Genomic DNA, 21,796 nt, shown 5'->3' with positions numbered 1-21,796 from the left:
CTCCGACTTCGAATTCGAGGTCTCTCCTTCGGGTGTTGGCATAGCTTTGTTGCCGATCTTGGGCTATTCGCATTTTCTCTCGGATGCTTTTGATGATATCGACGGTTTGTTGGACTAGGTCGGAACCAAGGAATTTTCTTTCGCCGATTTCGTCCCAATGGAGCGGGGACCTACACTTGCGGCCATAAAGGGCTTCGTAGGGTGCCATTCCAATCGACGAGTGAAAGCTATTGTTGTACGCGAATTCGATTAGTGGAAGGCGGGATTCCCAATTTCCTCCAAAATCGAGAATACAAGCGCGGAGAAGATCTTCTAGGGTTTTGATAGTTCGTTCGGATTGACCGTCGGTTTGGGGGTGATAGGCGGTGCTGAATTTTAATCGCGTTCCAAGGGTTTCGTGTAAGCTTTTCCAGAATTTTGACGTGAATCGAGGGTCTCGGTCGGAAATAATGGAGACGGGAACACCGTGGAGTCGGACTATCTCGCGGACGTATAGTTCGGTCAGCTTCTCTAAACTAAACGTCGTTCGGATCGGAAGAAAGTGAGCCGTTTTGGTCAGTCGGTCAACGATCACCCAAATGGCGTCGGATCCTCTTTGGGTCTTCGGAAATCCTTGCACGAAGTCCATTGTGATAGCTTCCCATTTCCATTCCGGAATTAGGTTCGATTGAAGTAGACCTCCGGGCCTTTGATGTTCCGCTTTGACTTGCTGGCACACTAGGCATTCTGCTACGAATCGGGCCACGTCTTTCTTCATTCCAGGCCACCAGTAGTGCTTTTTGAGGTCTTGGTACATTTTGGTTTCTCCGGGATGGCAAGTGTACGTGGTTTGGTGAGCTTCGGTTAAGATGAGTCGGCGAACATTTGGATCATCGGGGACGTAAATGCGATTTTGGAATCGGACGAGACCATCTTTGGGGATTTGAAAATTGGGATTGGATTCGAGGTTATTGCGGATTTTGAGAATTTGCGGATCGTTTTGTTGGGCTGATTTGATCGACTCTCCCAAGTTAGGTTGGACTATGAGGGCGTTGATCGATTTGCGGCTAAGTGCGTCGGCGACTACATTTGCTTTGCCGGGGTGGTAGAGTATCTCGCAGTCGTAATCTTTGACTAGTTCGAGCCATCTTCGTTGTCTCATGTTCAAGTCTTTTTGAGTGAAGAAATATTTCAGACTCTTGTGATCGGTGTAGATGGTACACTTTTCACCATAAAGGTAGTGTCGCCAGATTTTGAGTGCGAAAACGACGGCGGCTAATTCGAGATCGTGCGTTGGATAATTGCGTTCGTACTCTTTGAGTTGACGTGAGGCGTAGGCAATGACTTTTCCATTTTGCATAAGTACGGCGCCTAGACCTAATTTCGAGGCATCGCTGTAGACTATGAATTCTCCGACTTTCTCTGGTAGTGCGAGAATTGGTGCCGATGTGAGTCGAGCCTTTAATTCGTTGAAACTGGCGTCGCATTCGGGAGTCCACTGATACTTGACGTCTTTTCGAGTTAATCGGGTGAGTGGAGAGGCAAGCTTCGAGAAATCCTTTACGAATTTGCGGTAGTAGCCGGCTAGTCCAAGGAAGCTTCGGATTTCCTTGACGTTCTTCGGAATCGACCAATTTGACACTGCTTCTATCTTGCTAGGGTCGACGGAGATTCCTTGTTCTGAAACAATGTGACCAAGGAAAGCCACACTCGAAAGCCAGAACTCGCATTTGCTGAACTTGGCGTATAGTTGATGTGATCGGAGGGTTTGGAGTACGGTTCGAAGGTGAGACATATGATCTTCTTGGGTTTTGGAATAGATGAGAATGTCGTCGATAAAAACAATCACGAACTGGTCCAAGTATGGATGAAAGACTCGGTTCATAAGGTCCATGAAAGCTGCGGGGGCGTTAGTTAAACCGAAGGGCATGACAACGAATTCGTAGTGACCGTATCGGGTTCTGAAAGCCGTTTTGGGGATATCGGATTCCTTGATTTTGAGTTGGTGATAGCCGGATCGGAGATCGATTTTCGAGAAGACTGATGAGCCTTGGAGTTGGTCGAAGAGATCATCGATTCGAGGAAGAGGGTATTTATTCTTGATTGTGACTTTGTTGAGTTCACGGTAATCGATGCAAAGGCGGAGGGATCCGTCTTTCTTTTTGACAAAGAGAACCGGTGCACCCCACGGGGAATGGCTGGGTCGAACATAGCCTTTGTCGAGCAATTCTTGGACTTGATCTTTCAGCTCCTTCAATTCCATTGGGGCCATACGGTACGGTGCTTTGGAAATTGGCGTAGCGCCGGGGATGAGATTGATTTCGAACTCGATTTCTCGGTCGGGCGGAAGTCGGGGGATGTCATCGGGAAATACGTCGGGGAATTCTTGGACAGCTCGAATGTCGGAAATTTGGGCTTTGGGGTCGGACTCGGATTTTAGAATATCCACTAGGTAGCCGGAATGACCCTTGTAAATAAGTTTAACTGCTTTGATCGTGGATATGATTGGAATCGAGGGTTTGGGTTGACTTCGAAATTTTAGGGTTTCGCCGTTCGGAAGTGGAAAAATGACCGTTTTCGAGGCACAGTCGATTTGGGCTTTGAATTCGGTTAACCAATCCATGCCTAGTATAATTTTGAAGTTTTGGATCGGTAAGAGGATTAGGTCGAAATTCATGGTTTGAGTATGAACTCGGATTGGGCAATTGAGTATGACTAGGTTAGAGCACATTTCTTCGCCAGAGGGAATGAGGATTCGGTATTCGTAATTTAATCGGTTTGGTTCGAGATTTAAGTGCGCATTTATGTCTTTCGATATAAAGGAATGAGTAGAGCCGGAATCGATAAGAGCGTAAATGGATTCTTCGAGGATAAATATGGTACCTGCTATCATAGACGGGTCTTGCTCGATCTGTTCTTGAGTCATGGCGAACACTCGACCGGGGAGGTTCGGTGGAGGTTTCGGGCAGTCTTTCACCATGTGTCCGGGCTGATGGCATCGAAAACAACTCCGTGTTCCGTGTACGCATTCTCCGGAGTGACTCTTTCCACACTTTGGGCAGGTTGGCCTTGGCGGCGGTGGCGGTGGTCCGGTTGTTTGGCGAATGGGCTGCGTTCCTTTTCCTCGGAATGGGCGGTTGCCAAAATTGTTCTTTTTTCATGGTCGTTGAGTAACTCCTTGTGGTCGGCGGCTGTTTTGAATGTCGCGTTCGTCTTGGGCAGCCATGAGTGCTTTGTCTACGAGTTGGCGGAAAGTTGAGGCGTCGGACATACGAATGTCTCTACGAATTTCGGGTTGGAGGCCACGAATGAAATGGTTCTTCTTTTCTTCAGCGTCTCGAGCGATGAATGGGGCGTAGAGGCAGCCACGTTCGAAACGGCGGATGTACTCGATCATTGGTAAGTCGCCTTGTCGGAGTTCGAGAAATTCTTTGAGTTTGTGGGCTCGCACGTCTTTCGAGAAATATTTTTCGAAAAATTGGACTTTGAAATCGGTCCATGGCAGAGTCTCGATATTTGTTCCTTCCTTGATTCCTTCCCACCAGTGACGAGCTTCGTTTCGGAGTAGGAATATGGCACAGTGCACGCGGTCGCGGTCGGTCATTTGCATGTAGTCGTAGATGACTTCGAGAGATTTGATCCATTCTTCAGCTATAGTGGGGTCGGTTCCACCGTGAAATTCGGATGGGTTCATTCGGAGAAATCGTTCGTATATGGCTTGAGGCGCATTATTTTGAGGCGGGTTTTGGTTACGTTGGAGAAGTTGTTCGATTTGACGTTGGTGGTTTTGGGCTTGTTCGCGGATTAAGTTGGAGAGATTATTAATGGTTTGATTGGGGTCGTGTGGTTCATCGGCGGGATTGCTCGGGTTTGCTCGGGTTATACGTCTCGCCATTATTTCTATATTAATTATCAATAATAAGTAAAGCAAATAAAACACATAAAGAAAATAATACACATACGTTACCGGATGGTCCGAGTTTCGCGTCTCGAGTAGTCCTTAAGCCCGTGAAGTTCGTACGAGTATCTATGAACAATGCTCTGATACCACCGCTGTAGCACCCCCCTTAAAGAACGGGCGATAAATCGAACTGGTTTATCGGAATCTTTATTAAACTAGCGGAAGCAAAGGATCTCTTTGTAATTTTTGAAACGTTGGGATGGGGTGAAAATGCAATTATCGAAACTTTGTTCTTTTGGGTATTGAAGGCTTTGCATTTTCGAAAACTTTATTGAATTGATTTAGCCGAATATAAATCTTGGTTTGGAAATAAGTTTCGAAAGGAGGTTTCTTATTCGAGTGCTACATTCTCACTAAACATTCTTTTCGGTTCGAGAATAAATCAGAGTTCGAAAAGGTTATTTTGGTGAATAATTCGAAGTTTTCTAAAGAAGGCATGAAAATAGCAATTTACGAAACTCAACATATTAAAGTAGGAAATAAGTACGATTCATAATGAAAAACGAGTTCAAAAGTACGAAAGGGAAATATTACGGTTTTAGGGTTACACCACCAAAAGAAAATAACCAAAAGTCTAGCATCGTTCATAGGTCCTCGTACGTCTTCCAAAATCCCGGGCAAGACCTCGATCCACTACTCGATCCATCCCGGTTGAGGATTACTACTACCTGCAATTAAAAGACATCTATATGAGCTATAAAGCTCAGTAAGAAATCCGAGTATTATCAAACTTTGGAAATACGTTATATATAATATATAATATTGTATACCCGTTCTTACCCACGTTTCGCACAACAACACGAGACAATCGGTCAAATCACATATCTCACGAAAACACATCATTCAACAAGATCACGTAATTATGCAAAATGACTAGAATGCCCTTTGTGTGAAAATCATGAAAACACATTTTTCGGCTTATCGGATCCGTGAAAGATTAATTTCTGTACCGGATAATAAACCTGTTACGAGCCCGTTTTCACTAAGTGGAATCAAACCACTACCACATCATCCTAGTTGGATACCGGCCCACTATATCCGAGTTGTTTATTACCCGATATTCCATTAACCTTTCAAATAAAATCATTTTTATGCAACTTTTCGAAATTATGCTTATGACCCACACATAACATCACAAATGTCAATCAAGTGTCACAAATCACACAAATACCACAATTTACCACATATTTATGATTTGAGCAACAATCCCAATTTCACACACATAAACACACAATCACCCACGGCACACACCATGCACAATCAGCACCCACATATTCACACATTTTCAGCACACACACATGCACACTCAACCCATTAAACATTACTAATTATTCATCAAAGCAAGCTTAAGAACAAATACCCCTTTTTACCTTTCGTTTAATGGACTCATTACCACATCTAGGTAATAATCCACTCCAATCAATTTCTCACAACCATTAAACACATCCAATCAGTAATTAAAGTACCAAAATACTAAAATTCATCACTCATCACCATTAAATCAAGGACATAAATATTAAAGCACAAAATATGTTAAATAGTATGCAAATTGTCCTAATTTCGAAATATTAGCAAACTAATTCCAAAATTTCTCAAATTAAATCCTAGAACTCCTACTGACTCAAATTCCAAAATTCTGAAATTATTTTTATGTTTTACAAAGTTTCGAATTTTCTTGAAATAAAAACTAGGAAAATCCCTTTTTCAATTTAAAAATCCAAAACTCTAATATAACTCTAATTAATTTAAAAACTTGTTAAATAAAACTTTTTCCTATCTAATACTTGCTGAAAAAACAGATCCAAACTTTAAAAATGAGAGATTTTTTCAGAAATTGTAGTTTTGACCCAAAAGTTTCGAAATTTACACATGCAACCACACTAGAAGTTCAAAATCAACTTTTTCATGAAAACCCCTAACAAATCTGAAATTCCACTTTACTAGATGCAGAAAATGAAATTGAAAAGTCACTTTATGCAGAAATTTCGGAAATTACATATTTTACCCCAAAATCTCTAAATCTACACATGCAAGCCTACTAAAATTTCAAAATCAACTTTTTCTTACAAAAATTCTTTAAATCCGAAATTTTAGTTCAATAAATGCTGGAAAACAATTTTGAAAACATTTTTCAGACAAACTTTACAAAAATTACAGATTTGGCCCAAACTTTCGAAGATCTACACATGCAACCACAAAAAGTTAAAAATCTCATTTTCTTGAAAATCCCTTTTTGAAATCCGAAATTTTTTTATGCTTTTGGCCAATAAAAGATGTAGCTAACCACTATCAACCTAGATGATGCATGCAAGAACAAGAAATTGGCAAGAAACACTAAATTTCCATTTTTCTTCAAAAAACCCCTAATTTTTCGAAATCTTTCCCAATCTTTTAGAAACTTTGAAAATTCTTTTAATACTATTGATGCCATTTAATTGCAGCAAGAAATCGAAATTTCTTACCTTAAAATCGAAGAAAGAAAATATGACCGAAGGGGAGAGGGAGGCTTTCAAGCACCGAAGTTCAACCAAGCCACCTTGATTGTGAAGGAAATGGTGTGAGCTTCAAGGAGGGAGGAGTTGTGATCTCCCGTAAGGAGGCAAGTGGTTTTGATGGTGTTTTTGGAGTAATCTATAGCAAGGGTTAAATAAGGAACCTTCATTTTATTTTGGGGTTTTCTTTGAAAATGAGAAATGAGGTCGAGAGAGGGGGGCCGATGATGGTGGTGATGGTTTCGGTGGAAGGAGAAGAGGAAGACAAGTAGGGGGTTTAGGTGTTGGAAGAAGAAAGATGAAGGGTGTCTCTTCATCTAACTAATGAGAGTGTTGAGTGTGAGTTTAGGTAAAATGATTAGGGTGTGCCAAGTGTAAAAACATGCACACTTATTCACTAATTATTTATTAATATAATGACAACTTGCATAAACACTACACACACACACCATCCGAACACACACACACATTTTCGGATATATATATATATATATATATTCAAATGTATAATACAAACATTAGTATATATGTATGTATACGTATGCATGCATGTATGTACGAGTATATATATATATATATATATATATATATATATATATATATATATATATATATATATATATATATATATATATATATATATATATATATATATATATGTATATATGTATACCATTCACATAATTTACCAAGTTTCAAATAATTTATCAAATAAATAAGAATACGCAATTATTCACATAAACCACGAAATTCACGAAATTTCATAGTGTTTCAATTTACGGGAATTTAAATCATATAAGTCGCACACATAAAAGCGTACGTAATTATTCACGTAAGAAGCATAATTAAAATTCACGTAATGCATATAATCACGTAATAATATTTCCTAAGGGTTTTCGAGTTAGGAATATTAATCTCGGGTTTTAAGGTTTTCGGGTTTTGGAAAGGTGGGGTGTTACAATCTCCCCCCCTTAAAGAAATTGTGTCCCCAAAATTGTTACCTGAACAACTCGGGGTAACGTTCGCGCATTTCTTCTTCTCGTTCCCACGTGGCTTCTTCGGGCGTATGGTTTTGCCAAAGGATTTTGACAAATTTAAGGTCTCGGTTTCGAAGGGTTTTGGTTTTGAAATCGAGTATTTGGGAAGGTTTCTCTTCGTAGGATAGGTTAGGGCTTAGTTCGACCGGTTCGGTTTTCAATATGTGGTCGGGGCTGCGAATGTATTTTCGAAGCATCGAAACGTGAAAGACATTGTGAAAATAGGATAAGTTGGGCGGTAAGGCGAGTCGGTAGGCACGAGTACCAACTTTGTCGAGAACTTCGAATGGGCCAATAAATCGGCGCTCTAAGATTCGGTAATGATGCAATCACTTCCATATTCTCCCAAGGCAATCCACATCCACTCAGGCTTATCTTCTTAATGTTCATAGGAAAATTCGGAACTGAACGAACGATTTGAGAGCTCAGATTAGGATTTACAACAATGCATTTGAATGACACAAATTCCTCATAGACAGAGGCTAAATGACCGAAAAAACTGAAGGTTTTGGTTGAGTCGTGTGCTGACTCAATTTGAACGGCTATTCTCGTTAGCTTGGGGATTCTTGAAAGCACTTCCATGGTACAACTGTGAATACTCACACCTGAAACTGTTAAGAGACTCTCAAGATGAGAATCACCGGGAGGAGGTGGGAGGTCGAAGCCCTTGCAATAAAGTTGCTTCAGTTTATGCATGTTCCAGATATCTATAGGCAGATAAGCTGGCCCTTTATTCGAAAATTTGATGTTATGATGCCGAGTGAAAATCAATACCTCGAGGTTCCAAAGTGTGGATATGGAGTTGGGGAGCTCTCTATCACACGTGATGGAAAGATACATCAAATGAACTAATGCAAGTAGTTGATTTGGGAACTCGTAGAAGCGGATCGCAAGTGCATCTAGTACCTTGAGCAATCTAAAACACAAGGGCAACAATACTGGATATTGTTGTTTTGGACCGAAACACAGAAGAGATCGTGCATTATGAACTAATTCCATCCATTCATGAACTTGTGTGAAAGCAAGAATAACATTATTGCGGACGCACAAACGCTGTTGCCTTCTGATGTTCTCCGGAGTACAATCGGTGTATTTTTTCAGGATATGGAAAAACTTTTCACTCATAGCTTCACTAACACATAGACTTCGAAAGGTGTAATGCAGTCTACAGTTCTTAAATCTATACGAATTGACAGAAGCGTGCTTTTCTCTCAAAACAACACTTTGCCGAATAAGTAGATCCAAGGTGTTTCCAGCAATTTTTTCAATCCCCGGCCGTGTATCCAGAAAGCCCTCAGACACCCATAATTTGATGAGCTTTGATCGAGAAATCACATAATGTTTTGGGAACACACCCATGTACAGAAATAATGGCTTTGCACACCAAGGCAACATCATGTAACTAAAAAATAGTGCCTTTGAGAGTGGCGTATCGTCATATCTTGTGATGGCGAGTGGATCTTCTTTTTCTGATAATGTCTTCCATTCTTCAAAAGATTTTCCATGTATATTTTCTGGGAAAATTACATTTTTCGTCCTCAAACTTTACCCGCTTTTTCGATATTGTTCCTAAACATTTTCAAGTTATAATAGTGGTCCCTAATGATGCCATTTTTAAACAATTTTCGTCCTACCGTTAGATTTGCTGTTAGTTTAGATGGAAGTATGACGTGGACTTGAAATGTGGACTTACTTATGTGAACAACTAATACACGTGGCCAATGGTTTTTGTTAAAAAGGTAATGAATTGAGATTTGTAGCTTTAGGCGTAGCATAATCATTTCTCCACAGTGCTACACCTCTCCACTCTCCATTTCTACGCACCGAAGCACCGACTAAGATATATCATGACACGCACCTCTCCATTTCTTAACTTTATCTCTGATCACTTTTTTTAGCTCGTATTACAGTCCTTACGTAGTTGTTTTATTATAAACTCGCTCCTCTTTTGCCTCGTTCCCTCCAACTCGTACTTTGTGCTGTTTACACATCAAAACAAATCTTAAAAAAATTGATTGAAGTATATGTACTAACAATTAAACGAGAATATATACGTATGTGAATTTTGCCGAAGACATAACATATATGAGTTGATTGTCTATTTTTCGAGGTGACCTGTTTGCATATTCAATTTTTTTGGGCTTCTCGTGGTTTTTCATATCAAAGTGGCGAAGAAGATGATGCAGATTATATGTTAGACGAATTTTATTCTTAATTTTGCACAATGTAAGCCTCACTTTGGATATTAATAACCAGCATTTTCGTCATTCTTTAGATATTTAAATTGTGTTTAAAATTAAAATTCATTTCAATTCATATTTACAACCATTTTTGATAATATTCAATAGAAGATTGATCAATAATATTGGTTTCAGACTTTGGTGGCAAATAATGAAGCCTATTTTGTTCTGGATGTTCAAATAGGAATCATTATTAACTAATAAGGACTTTAAGTTATAGAGAACGACAACGGAAAAAAAACAATCCAAACTAGCTAAAGTATATAAAGATGAAGCAGTTTGTCTCCCATATGCCATAATTATTCATCCTAAAGTAAGATGTAACAGTTTCTTTGTTTGAGGTAAGAGTTTCTTGGGTGTGAAATGAAGGAAAAATACATCGCACCAAATGGACACCGAAGCTAAGAACACATGTAAAAGTTGATCCAGGAGCTTTTGTTGAAAGGATTCAGAAAATAGAGTGGGAAAATGGTGATTATGTGGAGATGACTTAGTTTCTCGTATTTCATGACCAACACTTGAGATCTTTCATCACTTTCATCTTGTTTATCAATATGTTGGTTATGTGTGTATATCTATGTGTGTTGTGTCGTTTTGCGTAAACAACTGTACAAGGATTGTTGAACGATAAATTTCAGTCCAAAAATAAAGAAATAATTGAGAAAGAAAAACTTTCTAAATGAGTGTTTTTTTTTAGTTCAAATTTGAGATTTTCTTGTGAAGATCGAAATAACTCCAACACCACTGTATTACCAACTATTAATTCTGGGAGTTTTGAAATTGGTTTTTTGGGGGTCAAGTATGTGCTTTGTGATTCTCTTGCAAAGTGAAAATGGCTGTGTACTTGGTGTTTGTATCCTGAGGTAGTAAATGGATGGTTCTCTGGTAGTGTGCATGGCGACGTCTAACTGAGCTATGGTGCAACTCCAACCGAAACACGTGGGTGGTCATGTAGGTTATTTTTTTATTTTTTTTTATCAATTATAATAGTATTTATAATTCCACGTCATACTTTCAATCAAAATTAACAGCAAAAACTAACGGTAGGACGAAATTGTTTAAAAATGGCAACATTAGGGACCACTATTGTAACTTGAAAATGTTTAGGGACAATATCGAAAAAGCGGGTAAAGTTTGAGGACGAAAAATGTAATTTTCCCTAGATTCTCTCCAACCTGTATAATTGCTGCAGGGAGTCCTTCACAGTTCTTGGCAATCTTCTTCCCGATTTTCTCAAGTTCTCGACTGCACTTCTCCTCTCTATTACTAATAAATGCGGTCTGATGAAGTAGTTTCCAACTGTCGTCGTTGTCGTTGAGAAATGGTAATATAATAAACTTGTATGTATAAATGTAGTCATGAAATCTTTGGATCTGAGATATGATGATGATCAGACTTCCTTTTCTGTTTTCTGGAAAACCCTGAAGAATTAGATCAACGTCGGCAGCCCATACATCGTCTAAGATAATTAGACAATTTTGACTGGCTAAAGCCTCCGACAATTGCTTCTGCAAACAATCCTTGTCAAGTTTATCAGAAGGGATGACGACACCAAGTTCATCGAGAACACGCAGCATAATATCTACCGATCGAGTATAGTCTGGGCCGATGTGCAGAAATAAACGAGTTTCAAACTCTTGTATAACAAGTGGGTCGTTGTAAAATTGTTTAACAATTCCGGTCTTACCAATTCCGGTTTTACTAATTCCGGTCACAGGGATTGGGATCGAAAATCCATTTTTTTAGTGCCAATCCCACGAGAAAATTTTGTTCTTGATTCCAAGTATTATAATCTGAAGAAGTAGAATACCTGCTGCTGCTGCAGATCTGTTGTTGTTGGTCGTTGTCATTGGTGTTCAACGAACTTGCTGTGATAAACCAAGTAATTTCGTCTTTGACTATTTCCAGTTGTTGGGAGAGCGACAAAGTGAAACGGATGTCATCATGATCTGGATCCGACGAGTGGAAGTCGATAAGATGTTGGAATGTTAGGAGAGCATCTATGACTCGTCTTTCATAAGCTGCCGCATCAGCTATCTTGCTGCTAGGAAGCTCCGCCATTGTATCCACAACTGAATACATTTCACCAAGGATAGATAGCTCCGATAGGGAAAGAAGATTTTTGGATTCGGCTTCGGATTCGAAAATGCGTTTCATTGTCTGATTAAGGGAAACTACAGCAGCATAAACACCCATTTCGGAAATCCTCTCTCTCTCTGTGTGTGTGTGTGAGAAAGTACTAAGGTTTGTGCAATTTGATCCAACATGATAAATGCATCCGGTATCGATTGACTCATGAAATTTCCGCCGGTTGATGCATTTAAGACCGTTCGTGCATTCTCGTTAACCCCTTGGTAGAAGATGTGGATTTGCCGCCATTGTTCGACTCCATGTGTTGGACACTGCCTCAAAAGAGTTTTAAATCTCTCCCATGCCTCGTATAATTGCTCGCCTTGCTCTTGGACATAATTATGAATTTCTCGTCGGATTCTCTCGTCCTTCTCGGGTGAGCTATAAACTTTCATGAAAAGGTTGAGGAGCTGAGGCCACGACGAGATAGAGTGGGGGGCTTGGGACATCAACCATTGGCGAGCTCTTCCTTGTAAGGAGTGCTTGAAGAGAATTAATTGAAGCGCCTCTTGGGAAACGCCATTTTGACGGTGGGAATTACAGGTATCTAGAAAATTGACAATGTGAAGATGGGGATCTTCACCCGCCAATCTACTAAATAGCCCGTTATTTTGGAGCATCGTCAATAGGCCTTGCTTGATCTCAAAATTGTGCGCCTCAATGGGTGGATATTGGATGCTCGGACGGAATCCGTCGAGAGTAGGGATTATGTAGTCTTGAAGTGCCCGTGGCCGAACTGCTGGCTATAGTGGGAGTTGAGGGGGTTGGTTTTGGATTCGGTTTCCGTTGGCATCGAGTAAATAACCCTCTGCGTCTCTGCGTTCTTCGTCCTCCATTCTATTATTTGTGCGTTGAAGTCTCCTAGCGGCTCGAAAAGTACGTTCAATTTCTGGATCAAACGGTTCTCTAGCACGATCGAGTTTTCTACGCATAAAACGGTACCTAAAACAAAAATAAAACAAAAATTAAATGAGTGAATCGTGAAAATTGTTCAAATCTAGAGCTAGAATAAAATAAATAATTAAAATATTCCCCGGCAACGGCGCCAAAAACTTGTTGGTGGATAATACCTACACGCAAGTGCACGTATCGTACAAGTAATATAGTGGACTAAAAGTCCGGATATCGAACCCACAGGAAATATTTAATTATCTAATCCCAGACACTAAATTCTACCAATTATTATTAAGCCCACCCTACACAGTCGACTTTAGAGAGAATTAACTAAATTAAAATAAATTAAAAAGCGAATTAAAAAGACAATAGCACGAAAGCAATTAAAAACGAAGGTTTAATGAGAGTAAACAAGCCTAGGATTTTATTCTCCCCCCTATGTGATTATTATTCCTCCAATTCTTTCAATTATGCAAGCAATTAACCCGGATTATTAACCCGAGATGCTAAAATAACCATAACCCGCTTCCGCGTGTATTACGATTCTAATACTCTAGATTCAATTACTATATTCCTATGCAATTAATTCTAGAACACACCATTAAGCACAAATCTCAATAATGGCTACCTAAGAGATTAACTATATTCCTATGTTAATACCACAAAGGCTCTTCTACCACAGTTCTAATTATTAACCCGATCTTCCGATTCATGCGATTAACAATAACATAAAAGCACATAAGTTGATCAAGTTCATGCACTTAATAAAACAAGTAGGAGAAATAATCCGGAATTAAAATTTGCATAAAATCATAGAAAAGGGTTCATAAATCCCACATAGGGTTCCAAATAAAATCCTAGAAATAAGAAAATTAGCTACTCATAATTAAAGGAAAAATCGCAAATAAAATAAATCATAAACGATAAATCTTTGCTCGGAGTCTTCGAATTCTTCGTCTTCGTTATTGCTTTGTTGCTCTTGAAATTGCGTAAAAAAAATGGATACCCAATTGTGTGCTTGACTTGGTCTTATATAGGGTGAAAAACTTGGGGAAGAAGGTCGTTTCTTTGTGCAATTAAAATCTCTTTACTGCGCTGCCTCGGGGTCTTGGACGGCCGTCCCACAATTTGAACTAGCACTCGGACGGCCGTCCGAGATTTAAATCTTCAGAATTTTGATTTGTTTCACTTTTGGCCCATATTTTCTCTAAAATTGCAGTTTTGACCCCATACTTTTCCAATTCTTCAATTTGTACCTAAAATACAATAAATCAACTTTTTAAGCACCAATTATCGTTAAAAAACACCAAAAGGTCAAATAAAAAGGTACGATAAAGTGTAAAAATATACACTTAACACACCCCCAAACTTGAACTTTTGCTTGTCCTCAAGCAAAATCTACCAATAAGCAAATAACTCAACTACTACATCTCATTACATAGATCAATGATCAACTTGACGTTTTCAGAACTTGTAATTATAATGACAATTCTTAGGCATTCGCAAGCTCAAAATTCAACAACACTTAGTCACTCACCATTACCAAAAACCACAATTCATTCAATTGCTTCAAGCATCCAATATTTGCAAATTAAAAATAGAAAGAATTTATACTTACATGCATAAATTTGACTCCAAATACTCACCAAATTATTATACTCTACTAATATCGAACATTAAGCTATTGGGATCATTGGGGCTTTGTAGCTTTCAATTGTTAGACTCTTTGGTTCGAGGTAGGAAATATGAGAATATGTGGCTATTCTTCTTGAATTGAGGTGATTACGCCAAAATTTAAAGATAGGCGTTTGAAACAATGAGTTCACCTCTAAGGACATTAATAAACTCGATTGTTAAGAGTTCAAAAGTCTTCACTTTTGCTCTTAAGATAATGGATCGAGCTTTCAAAACAATTCAACAACTAGTCCTTACTTCTCCCTTCTAGTCTCTTCTTCTTTTTCTCTTTCGTTTTTTTTAATATATAAATAGAAGCATATATATTTGTCTTCTTTTTCGTTTTTTTATTTTATTTTTTATTTTATTTTATTTTTTCTGAAAAAGAAGAAGGACCTTATAAAGTTTTTCCACCGAACTCCAAGGGGTAATTTTTCAAGAATCTCCACCTATTCTACCGTACACATTGGCTAAAAGAAAGAACACCTTTTCTCCGAGGCTCAAATCAAGGTTCTAAGGATAATTTCGATAAAAAAGTCGGCTTGAAAGGCTCAAACGGTTCAAAGAAGGCCCAAATCATATCCCAAATCACTCACTACTCAATACTTCGTATCATAAATTTCCTAAGGTGAGTTCTAAAACCGAACATAGCATGATCTAGCACAAATTAATTCCAAATTTAAAATACAAAACATTCAACCAAAGCAATGCACAAAAAGTGATTCCTAGCAATAATTCGCTTCTAAGTTCCGTTGAATCGAAAGCTAAACAAACATCTAATCCTTAACACACAAAACGAGCAATCTCACCATCAAACATTGATCATCTCTCATCATCATAAATCATCGATGCATTCGACTCAAGCAATTTTTGTTTTTTGTTTTTTTATATTCCGGAAAAACGAGAAAAACGAGAAAAACAATAAAAACTAATAAAACCTAATGCATGCAAACTAAAACAAATAAGCACAAAAACATGTTTTTCACCCCCAAACTTAAAAGTTTCGTTGCCCTCAACGAAATAAGCACAAAGTTTAAGGATAGAACACACATGATTTAGTCGGAGTCGATGCGATCGGGGTGCTCCTCCCTAGCTCTCTCACGCTCCTCATCATCGGAAAGCTCGGGTACGGGAGGTGGCACTTTTCTTTCCCTTTCCCTTCCCTTTGGAAGATGATGCTTCGCTCGTGCGGCCTCGTTTGTTGGATGACATAGTTGGGAAAGAGGTTGGAATAGATTTGGTGAGAATTGGTCGACAATCGAACTCAAAATTTGGTTGGAGCAAATTGTCGAACACCTTGTGGGCGTGCCTTGAAAGAGTAGATTTTGAAGAATTTGGTTCGATTCTCTAGCCTCCATTTGTGTGTGGGAGTTTGAGAGAAGGAAAGAGGAGGGTTTAGGAAATAATGGGGGAGAAAATCTAAATTTTTAAAGTTAAAACGCCCCAAAAAATAGTCGGACGGCCGTTCCGTTTTTTGTGCTGATTTTCGGATGGCCGTCCGAATTTTTTTTTTCTTACTGGTTTTGGGACGGCCGTCCCACAAATTAGGCATGTTTTGGGACGGCCGTCCCACATGCTGTGCTGGTGGACTTTGCCTTCTGTTTCCCAGACGGTCGTCTGGGATTTTGCTTGCAATTTCGGACGGTCGTCTGGACCCCCTGACCATGTTTTCGACCTTGAAAATTAAAATTCAAATAAATTAATTAGAATGCATGCCTATGACAGTAAAAACGAAACAAAAAAGTAAAGAAAACTATGAAAAACAATAAAGCTCGGGTTGCCTCCGGAGAAGCGCTAAGTTTAAAGTCTTCAGCCGGACGTTGCTTCTTTATTTTCAAGCAAAAGTGACCGAAGTCACTTGGCAATCTTCACTCGCTTTCCAATACGGTTTGAGCCGGCTCCGCTTCACGTTGAACGTACGATTTGAATCTCGTTCCTTTATCTTGACTACCTCGTGAGGAAGAATTTCTTGGACAATAAACGGTTGCGGCCACTTTGATTTGCTCTTCCTTGGAAATAACCAAAGACGGGATTTGCACAATAACACCAATTGTCCTTTGTGCAATTCCTTTTTGATTTTATCCTTATGACCCCAATATCTAGAATCCTTATTCACTTGTGGCTTGCTCGAGTCTTTGGGTGGCAACATCTTCATTGCACTCTCATCGCCGTTAAGACTCAAACTCGTATGACTTTCTCTTGGATGAGTTGAAATTGAGTCCATGAAGTAAACTTGCTCCTTCCGATTCTCGTTTCCGCCATCATCTCCTGCACTCAAAGATGCTTTCCCATTGTCCAAGTGCAAAAGATCAAAATTTTCATGAGTTGTGAAATCCATAAGCTCAATAGCAAAACAATCATTATTATCACATGGATTTTTATTAGCGCTAAAAAAATTGAATTTGATTGTTTGATCATGAACATTCATTGTAAGATCACCACTAGCACAATCAAGAAGTGTTTTCGACGTGGCTAAAAACGGCCTCCCTACGATAAGAGGTATCTCCCTATCCTCATCTATATCAAGTATAACGAAATCTACCGGAAAGATAAATTTATTAACCTTCACTAACACATTCTCTAAAATACCTTTTGGGTAAACTAAAGATCTATCGGCTAATTGAAGAGTTATAGCCGTCGGTTCAATTTCTCCTAACCCAAGATTTTTAAAAGTAGAATAAGGCATAAGATTAATGCTCGCGCCTAAAGCAATGAGCGATCTAAAATTTTTACCTCTTATAGTACAAGGAATAGTAAACTTACCTGGATCGCCGAGTTTTTGTGGAAGGGGCCGAGTAAGAATTGCACTAATTTGCTCCGTGAGTTGGATCATCTCGTTCCCTTGCAATTTCTTACTTTTCTTTACGAGGTCCTTGAGGAATTTCACCTACTTTGGCATCTTTTGAAGTGCTTCAATGAAAGGAATATTTATGCGAATTTCTTTCAACTTGTCCAAAAATCTTTGATATTGGGCATCGAGCTTCTTCTTTATAAAATTTTGAGGATAAGGAATTGGAGGGACTTGTGAAGGCACTGTTGATGGTGGCTCTTCATGAGTTGATTCTTTTTCCTCATTCACTTTCGGCTTCTCGATTACCGTGTTTCTCTTCTCTTTTCGTGGGACTTGCTCCAATTGCTTACCGTTCTTCAAGGTGACTGCTTGGTACGTCTCGTCCTCGATCTTTTTCGTTAGCAACTTTGTGGATATGGGATTGGCTCGACCCATTCGGCTACAGTGACTCGCGGCTTGACTTGAATTTCTTCATTTTTCTCAATCTTGAAATTGATAGCTTGGCACGTCTCGAACTTTTGCTTTCGAGGATCTTCCGTATTCGATGGCAATGCTCCTTACGGACGGTTCTCTTGATTCAAAGCTAATTGAGCGACTTGATTCTCCAAATTTCGCAACGAGGCTTGGGTAGCGGTCATGAATTGGGCCAATATCTCATCCGTGTTTGATTTTTGGGCCGGTGGATTGTTGCCTTCATAGCTTTGTTGAGGAGGGGTTTGATTTTGGAATTGACCTTGAGGTCTTTGATATCCTTGGCCTTGTTGATTTCCTCCATATTGCCCTTGTGATCTCCACCCTTGATTTTGGAATTGGCGAGGCGCGTTGTTGACATAGTTGAGCGACTCCACATCTTGTTGGCATTGGAGTGTGTAATGATTTACCCCACAAATTTCACAACATGGAGAATCAATTGCTTGGACTTGTTGTGGTGGACTTGCTTTGATGTGCTGTAGAAGGAGTTGATTTTGTTGAGCAATTTGGGTCACTTGGGCTTGAAGGGCCGTAATTGCATCTAACTCCAATACTCCGGGAACTTTCTTGGCTCCACTAACCGTCCTCTCGCTTGACTTGGCAAACCTATTTTGTGCAATTTGATCCAACATGATAAATGCATCCGGTATCGATTGACTCATGAAATTTCCGCCGGTTGATGCATCTAAGACCGTTCGTGCATTCTCGTTAATCCCTTGGTAGAAGATGTGGATTTGCCGCCATTGTTCGACTCCATGTGTTGGACACTGCCTCAAAAGAGTTTTAAATCTCTCCCATGCCTCGTATAATTGCTCGCCTTGCTCTTGGACAAAATTATGAATTTCTCGTCGGATTCTCTCGTCCTTCTCGGGTGAGCTATAAACTTTCATGAAAAGGTTGAGGAGTTGAGGCCACGACGAGATAGAGTGGGGGGCTTGGGACATCAACCATTGGCGAGCTCTTCCTTGTAAGGAGTGCTTGAAGAGAATTAATTGAAGCGCCTCTTGGGAAACGCCGTTTTGACGGTGGGAATTACAGGTATCTAGAAAATTGACAATGTGAAGATGGGGATTTTCACCCGCCAATCTACTAAATAGCCCGTTATTTTGGAGCATCATCAATAGGCCTTGCTTGATCTCAAAATTGTGCGCCTCAATGGGTGGATATTGTATGCTCGGGCGGAATCCGTCGAGAGTAGGGATTATGTAGTCTTGAAGTGCCCATGGCCGAACTGCTGGCTATAGTGGGAGTTGAGGGGGTTGGTTTTGTATTCGGTTTCCGTTGGCATCGAGTAAATAACCCTCTGCGTCTCTGCGTTCTTCGTCCTCTATTCTATTATTTGTGCGTTGAAGTCTCCTAGCGGCTCGAAAAGTACGTTCAATTTTTGTGAAAGCCTGGAGAAAATATGAGACAGTAAAACGAATAAAACATATATATTCAATTATACTCTACTACATTAATCCAAGATCGTCAAAAAAAAAAAAAAAAAAGATAATGTAGGCCATTTTACAACAGGTTCTGAAAAAAGAAATACATATATATATATATATATATATATATATATATATATATATATATATATATATATATATATATATATATATATATATATATATATATATATATATATATATATATATATATATATATATATATATATATATATATTATAAATTTATTTGAATAAATGATAATATATAAATGGTATAAAAAAATTTGGGGGCCCTAATTAAAAATAAATAAAAAAATCTGAGAGGCCCCAGGCAACCGCCTACTCTGCCGCCTCTTAAAATTGGCCCTAGATCAAATAATGCTTCGATCTCTGTTGATGAAAAGTTGTCCTGTTTAACTTCGATGGGCTTCTTCAAAAGCTTCACACCTTGTTTCCAATGTCTTTTATCTGAAATATTCAGAGAAAATTAGTTTTAGTTAACAAAAGGAAACAACAAATTTCGGGTTGATTCAAATAGAACATTGAAGAAAAGACGTTAAAAATAGGAATCATTAAAGTTGAAATTAGAGTAGCGGACCCGGACCTGATGTCCACAAGGAACCAACCCTCATTGGAGTTGAAATTCCCACAATGCGGCTGTTTGTATTCGATGATAAGACTTTGCACCAACTTACTACCCCGGAACCTGTTGAGCTATACCCATGCGGGCACCAAACTTATTTCCTTCCTATATGTATGGTTGATAGAGCAATACGCATTTGTATTTCCTAGCATCAAAGTCGAGTCTTCTCAAACTCATCTGCTTCTTTTTATCACTTGCAAGCCATCCTGGCATGCTTCACTAGGAAGCCCTGAAGGGCTTCTCAGGTATGTGAAAGCTTTTGTGAATACTGAAATTATGTTTGCTAAGTGTTCTGAAGATGTTGAACTCTGTGGATATGTTGATTCTAATTTTGTTAATGACAGAGATTACATAAAATCCAATATCTCTTATTTGTTCACATTATGTGGTTCTTGCATTAGTTGAAAATCACAATTGTAAAACATTGTAGCCTTGTCAACCACTGAATCAAAATACAGTGTTGCAACTGAAGCCTTGAAAGAGGTAATTTGGTTGAAATGTTGAATTTCTGGACAAAAAAAGTAGTTGTTTATTATGATAGTCAATCTGGAATGCAACTCTCCAAAAACCTTGTTTTCCATTATAGAACAAAGAATATTGATGTGAAGTTTTATTTTATCAGATATATTGTAGAAAAAAGGGTTAATTGGTCTTGAAAAGATTTCATCCAACTTCAATCCTTCTGATATGGGCACCAAGTGTCTATCTGTTGAGAAATTTCGTTCTTGTTTGCAAATCCTGAACACTTTCTGTGTCACTTAGCAAATATTTAATAATTCAGACAATTTGTATGACCATCACTTCACTGTGTTAGCTTTTCTGTGTGAAATTGCTTGATTTGTACTGTATGATTACCCTGTTTTCTTTGTGATTACAAAACTAATATGAATGAATAAAACAGAGTGTATGTCCAAAGATATTAAAAAACGACAATGATGATTCATGTCTTAAGTTCTCAAATAATCCACTTTGGTTCCGGGTGGAGATTTGTTGGTTTTATGGCCAAATGAATTATTTCCCACTTAGTGCTCTTCACATGAGGCGGCCCAACAACACAAAGCTCATCTGAACTTAGCCCATTCTCTCGGTCATCTCTTGGAATGCTCCAGAACCATTGATCAGGACTGTTGATTCCTCCTTTTGATCTAAGACATTTATTCAAAGGGTTACACCCACCGCCTCTCTAGAAACCATAGTCTTCTATTATGCATCTTTCTCTCTCTCTCTCTCCTCTAGTCATACCACCGCATTGAATGCTCTTGGCATTTTCCGGCGACACACCAATTTGACTATGATGATGGTCGTTCCTTTGTTGTTCTCAGCTTTTGAGATCACATTGCTTTTTCATCTATATAATATAATAGACACTTTGTGAGAGAGAGAGAGTGGAACCCAAATTTTAATCTCTTCCAATGGTTTTCTTTTGTATTTTCTCTGTTTTTTGTGAAGTTGTGAGAAAACACTCTGAGCGTAGGAGCACGAGTGAGAGGTCATTTTCGGTGAGAATTGGGGTACTAGGAGAGGGTTGACAGAATCTGAGTAATTCTGGTCCGATCTAGGATTTCTGGGCTTTGTGGTGCTTCGTGATTTGTGTTGGTGCCACCTTCGGTGGTGTTAGACCGAGAAACATGACATTGGAAACTGAGCCGTTAATCATAAAGCTAGACTTCTCCGTTTTGGAGTTTCAGTCCACTGTATTGGAAAAATGTGTTTGCATTGTTTGTATTTTTCTTTACTTCAAACATGTAACAACAATTAGTTATCGATGCATAAACAGTAATAGAGCTTGTGCAAAAATGCAAACAAAATTATAAATCCAACACAAACATTAAGATATTAGTTCCAAATTTAGAGTCGCTGATTTGAAATATATCGTACATAAAAAAGCAGTTAAAGACCCTTTAAAAGAAATTTATATATATATATATATATATATATATATATATATATATATATATATATATATTGTTAGAATTTATTTCGTGCATATATTAATTATTTGTGTCAGATTCAATTTTTCGTTACTGTTGCGTGAAGTGTTGCATCAGTTCG

The 21,796-nt window shown here is 38.8% G+C and overlaps 3 protein-coding genes across 3 annotated transcripts in view; all 3 read right to left on the bottom strand.

Moving 5' to 3' along the window:
- Positions 1-3,136: 3,136 nt before the first annotated feature.
- Positions 3,137-3,874, bottom strand: LOC105972136 (uncharacterized). Its single transcript, XM_012997077.2, has one exon. It carries the CDS (start codon positions 3,872-3,874, stop codon positions 3,137-3,139), a length of 738 nt encoding a protein of 245 aa, XP_012852531.2.
- A 3,555-nt stretch (positions 3,875-7,429) lies between these two features.
- On the bottom strand, positions 7,430-16,236 carry LOC105966276 (late blight resistance protein R1-A). The gene is made up of 5 exons (XM_088818537.1): positions 16,019-16,236; positions 15,418-15,489; positions 11,717-11,869; positions 7,735-8,983; positions 7,430-7,643 (listed from the first exon to the last, which is right to left on the bottom strand). The coding sequence occupies exons 4-5, from the start codon at positions 8,865-8,867 to the stop codon at positions 7,430-7,432; spliced, it is 1,347 nt and encodes a 448-aa protein (XP_088674663.1). The 5' UTR covers positions 8,868-8,983; positions 11,717-11,869; positions 15,418-15,489; positions 16,019-16,236.
- The window catches only part of LOC148772710 (disease resistance protein RPH8A-like), a 42,784-nt gene continuing 34,502 nt past the window's right edge, over positions 13,515-21,796 (bottom strand). The window contains exon 2 of the mRNA XM_088818972.1: positions 13,515-13,989. The gene's annotated coding sequence lies outside the window, so the exon portion shown is untranslated. The remainder of the gene's footprint in view (positions 13,990-21,796) is intronic.

This window comes from Erythranthe guttata, chromosome 1 (genome assembly GCF_056151865.1).
Source record: "Erythranthe guttata isolate IM_541 chromosome 1, IM_541, whole genome shotgun sequence".
NCBI lineage: Eukaryota > Viridiplantae > Streptophyta > Magnoliopsida > Lamiales > Phrymaceae > Erythranthe > Erythranthe guttata.
The sequence above is the reverse complement of the archived record's forward strand: the minus strand, read 5'-3'. Positions and strand labels throughout refer to the sequence as shown.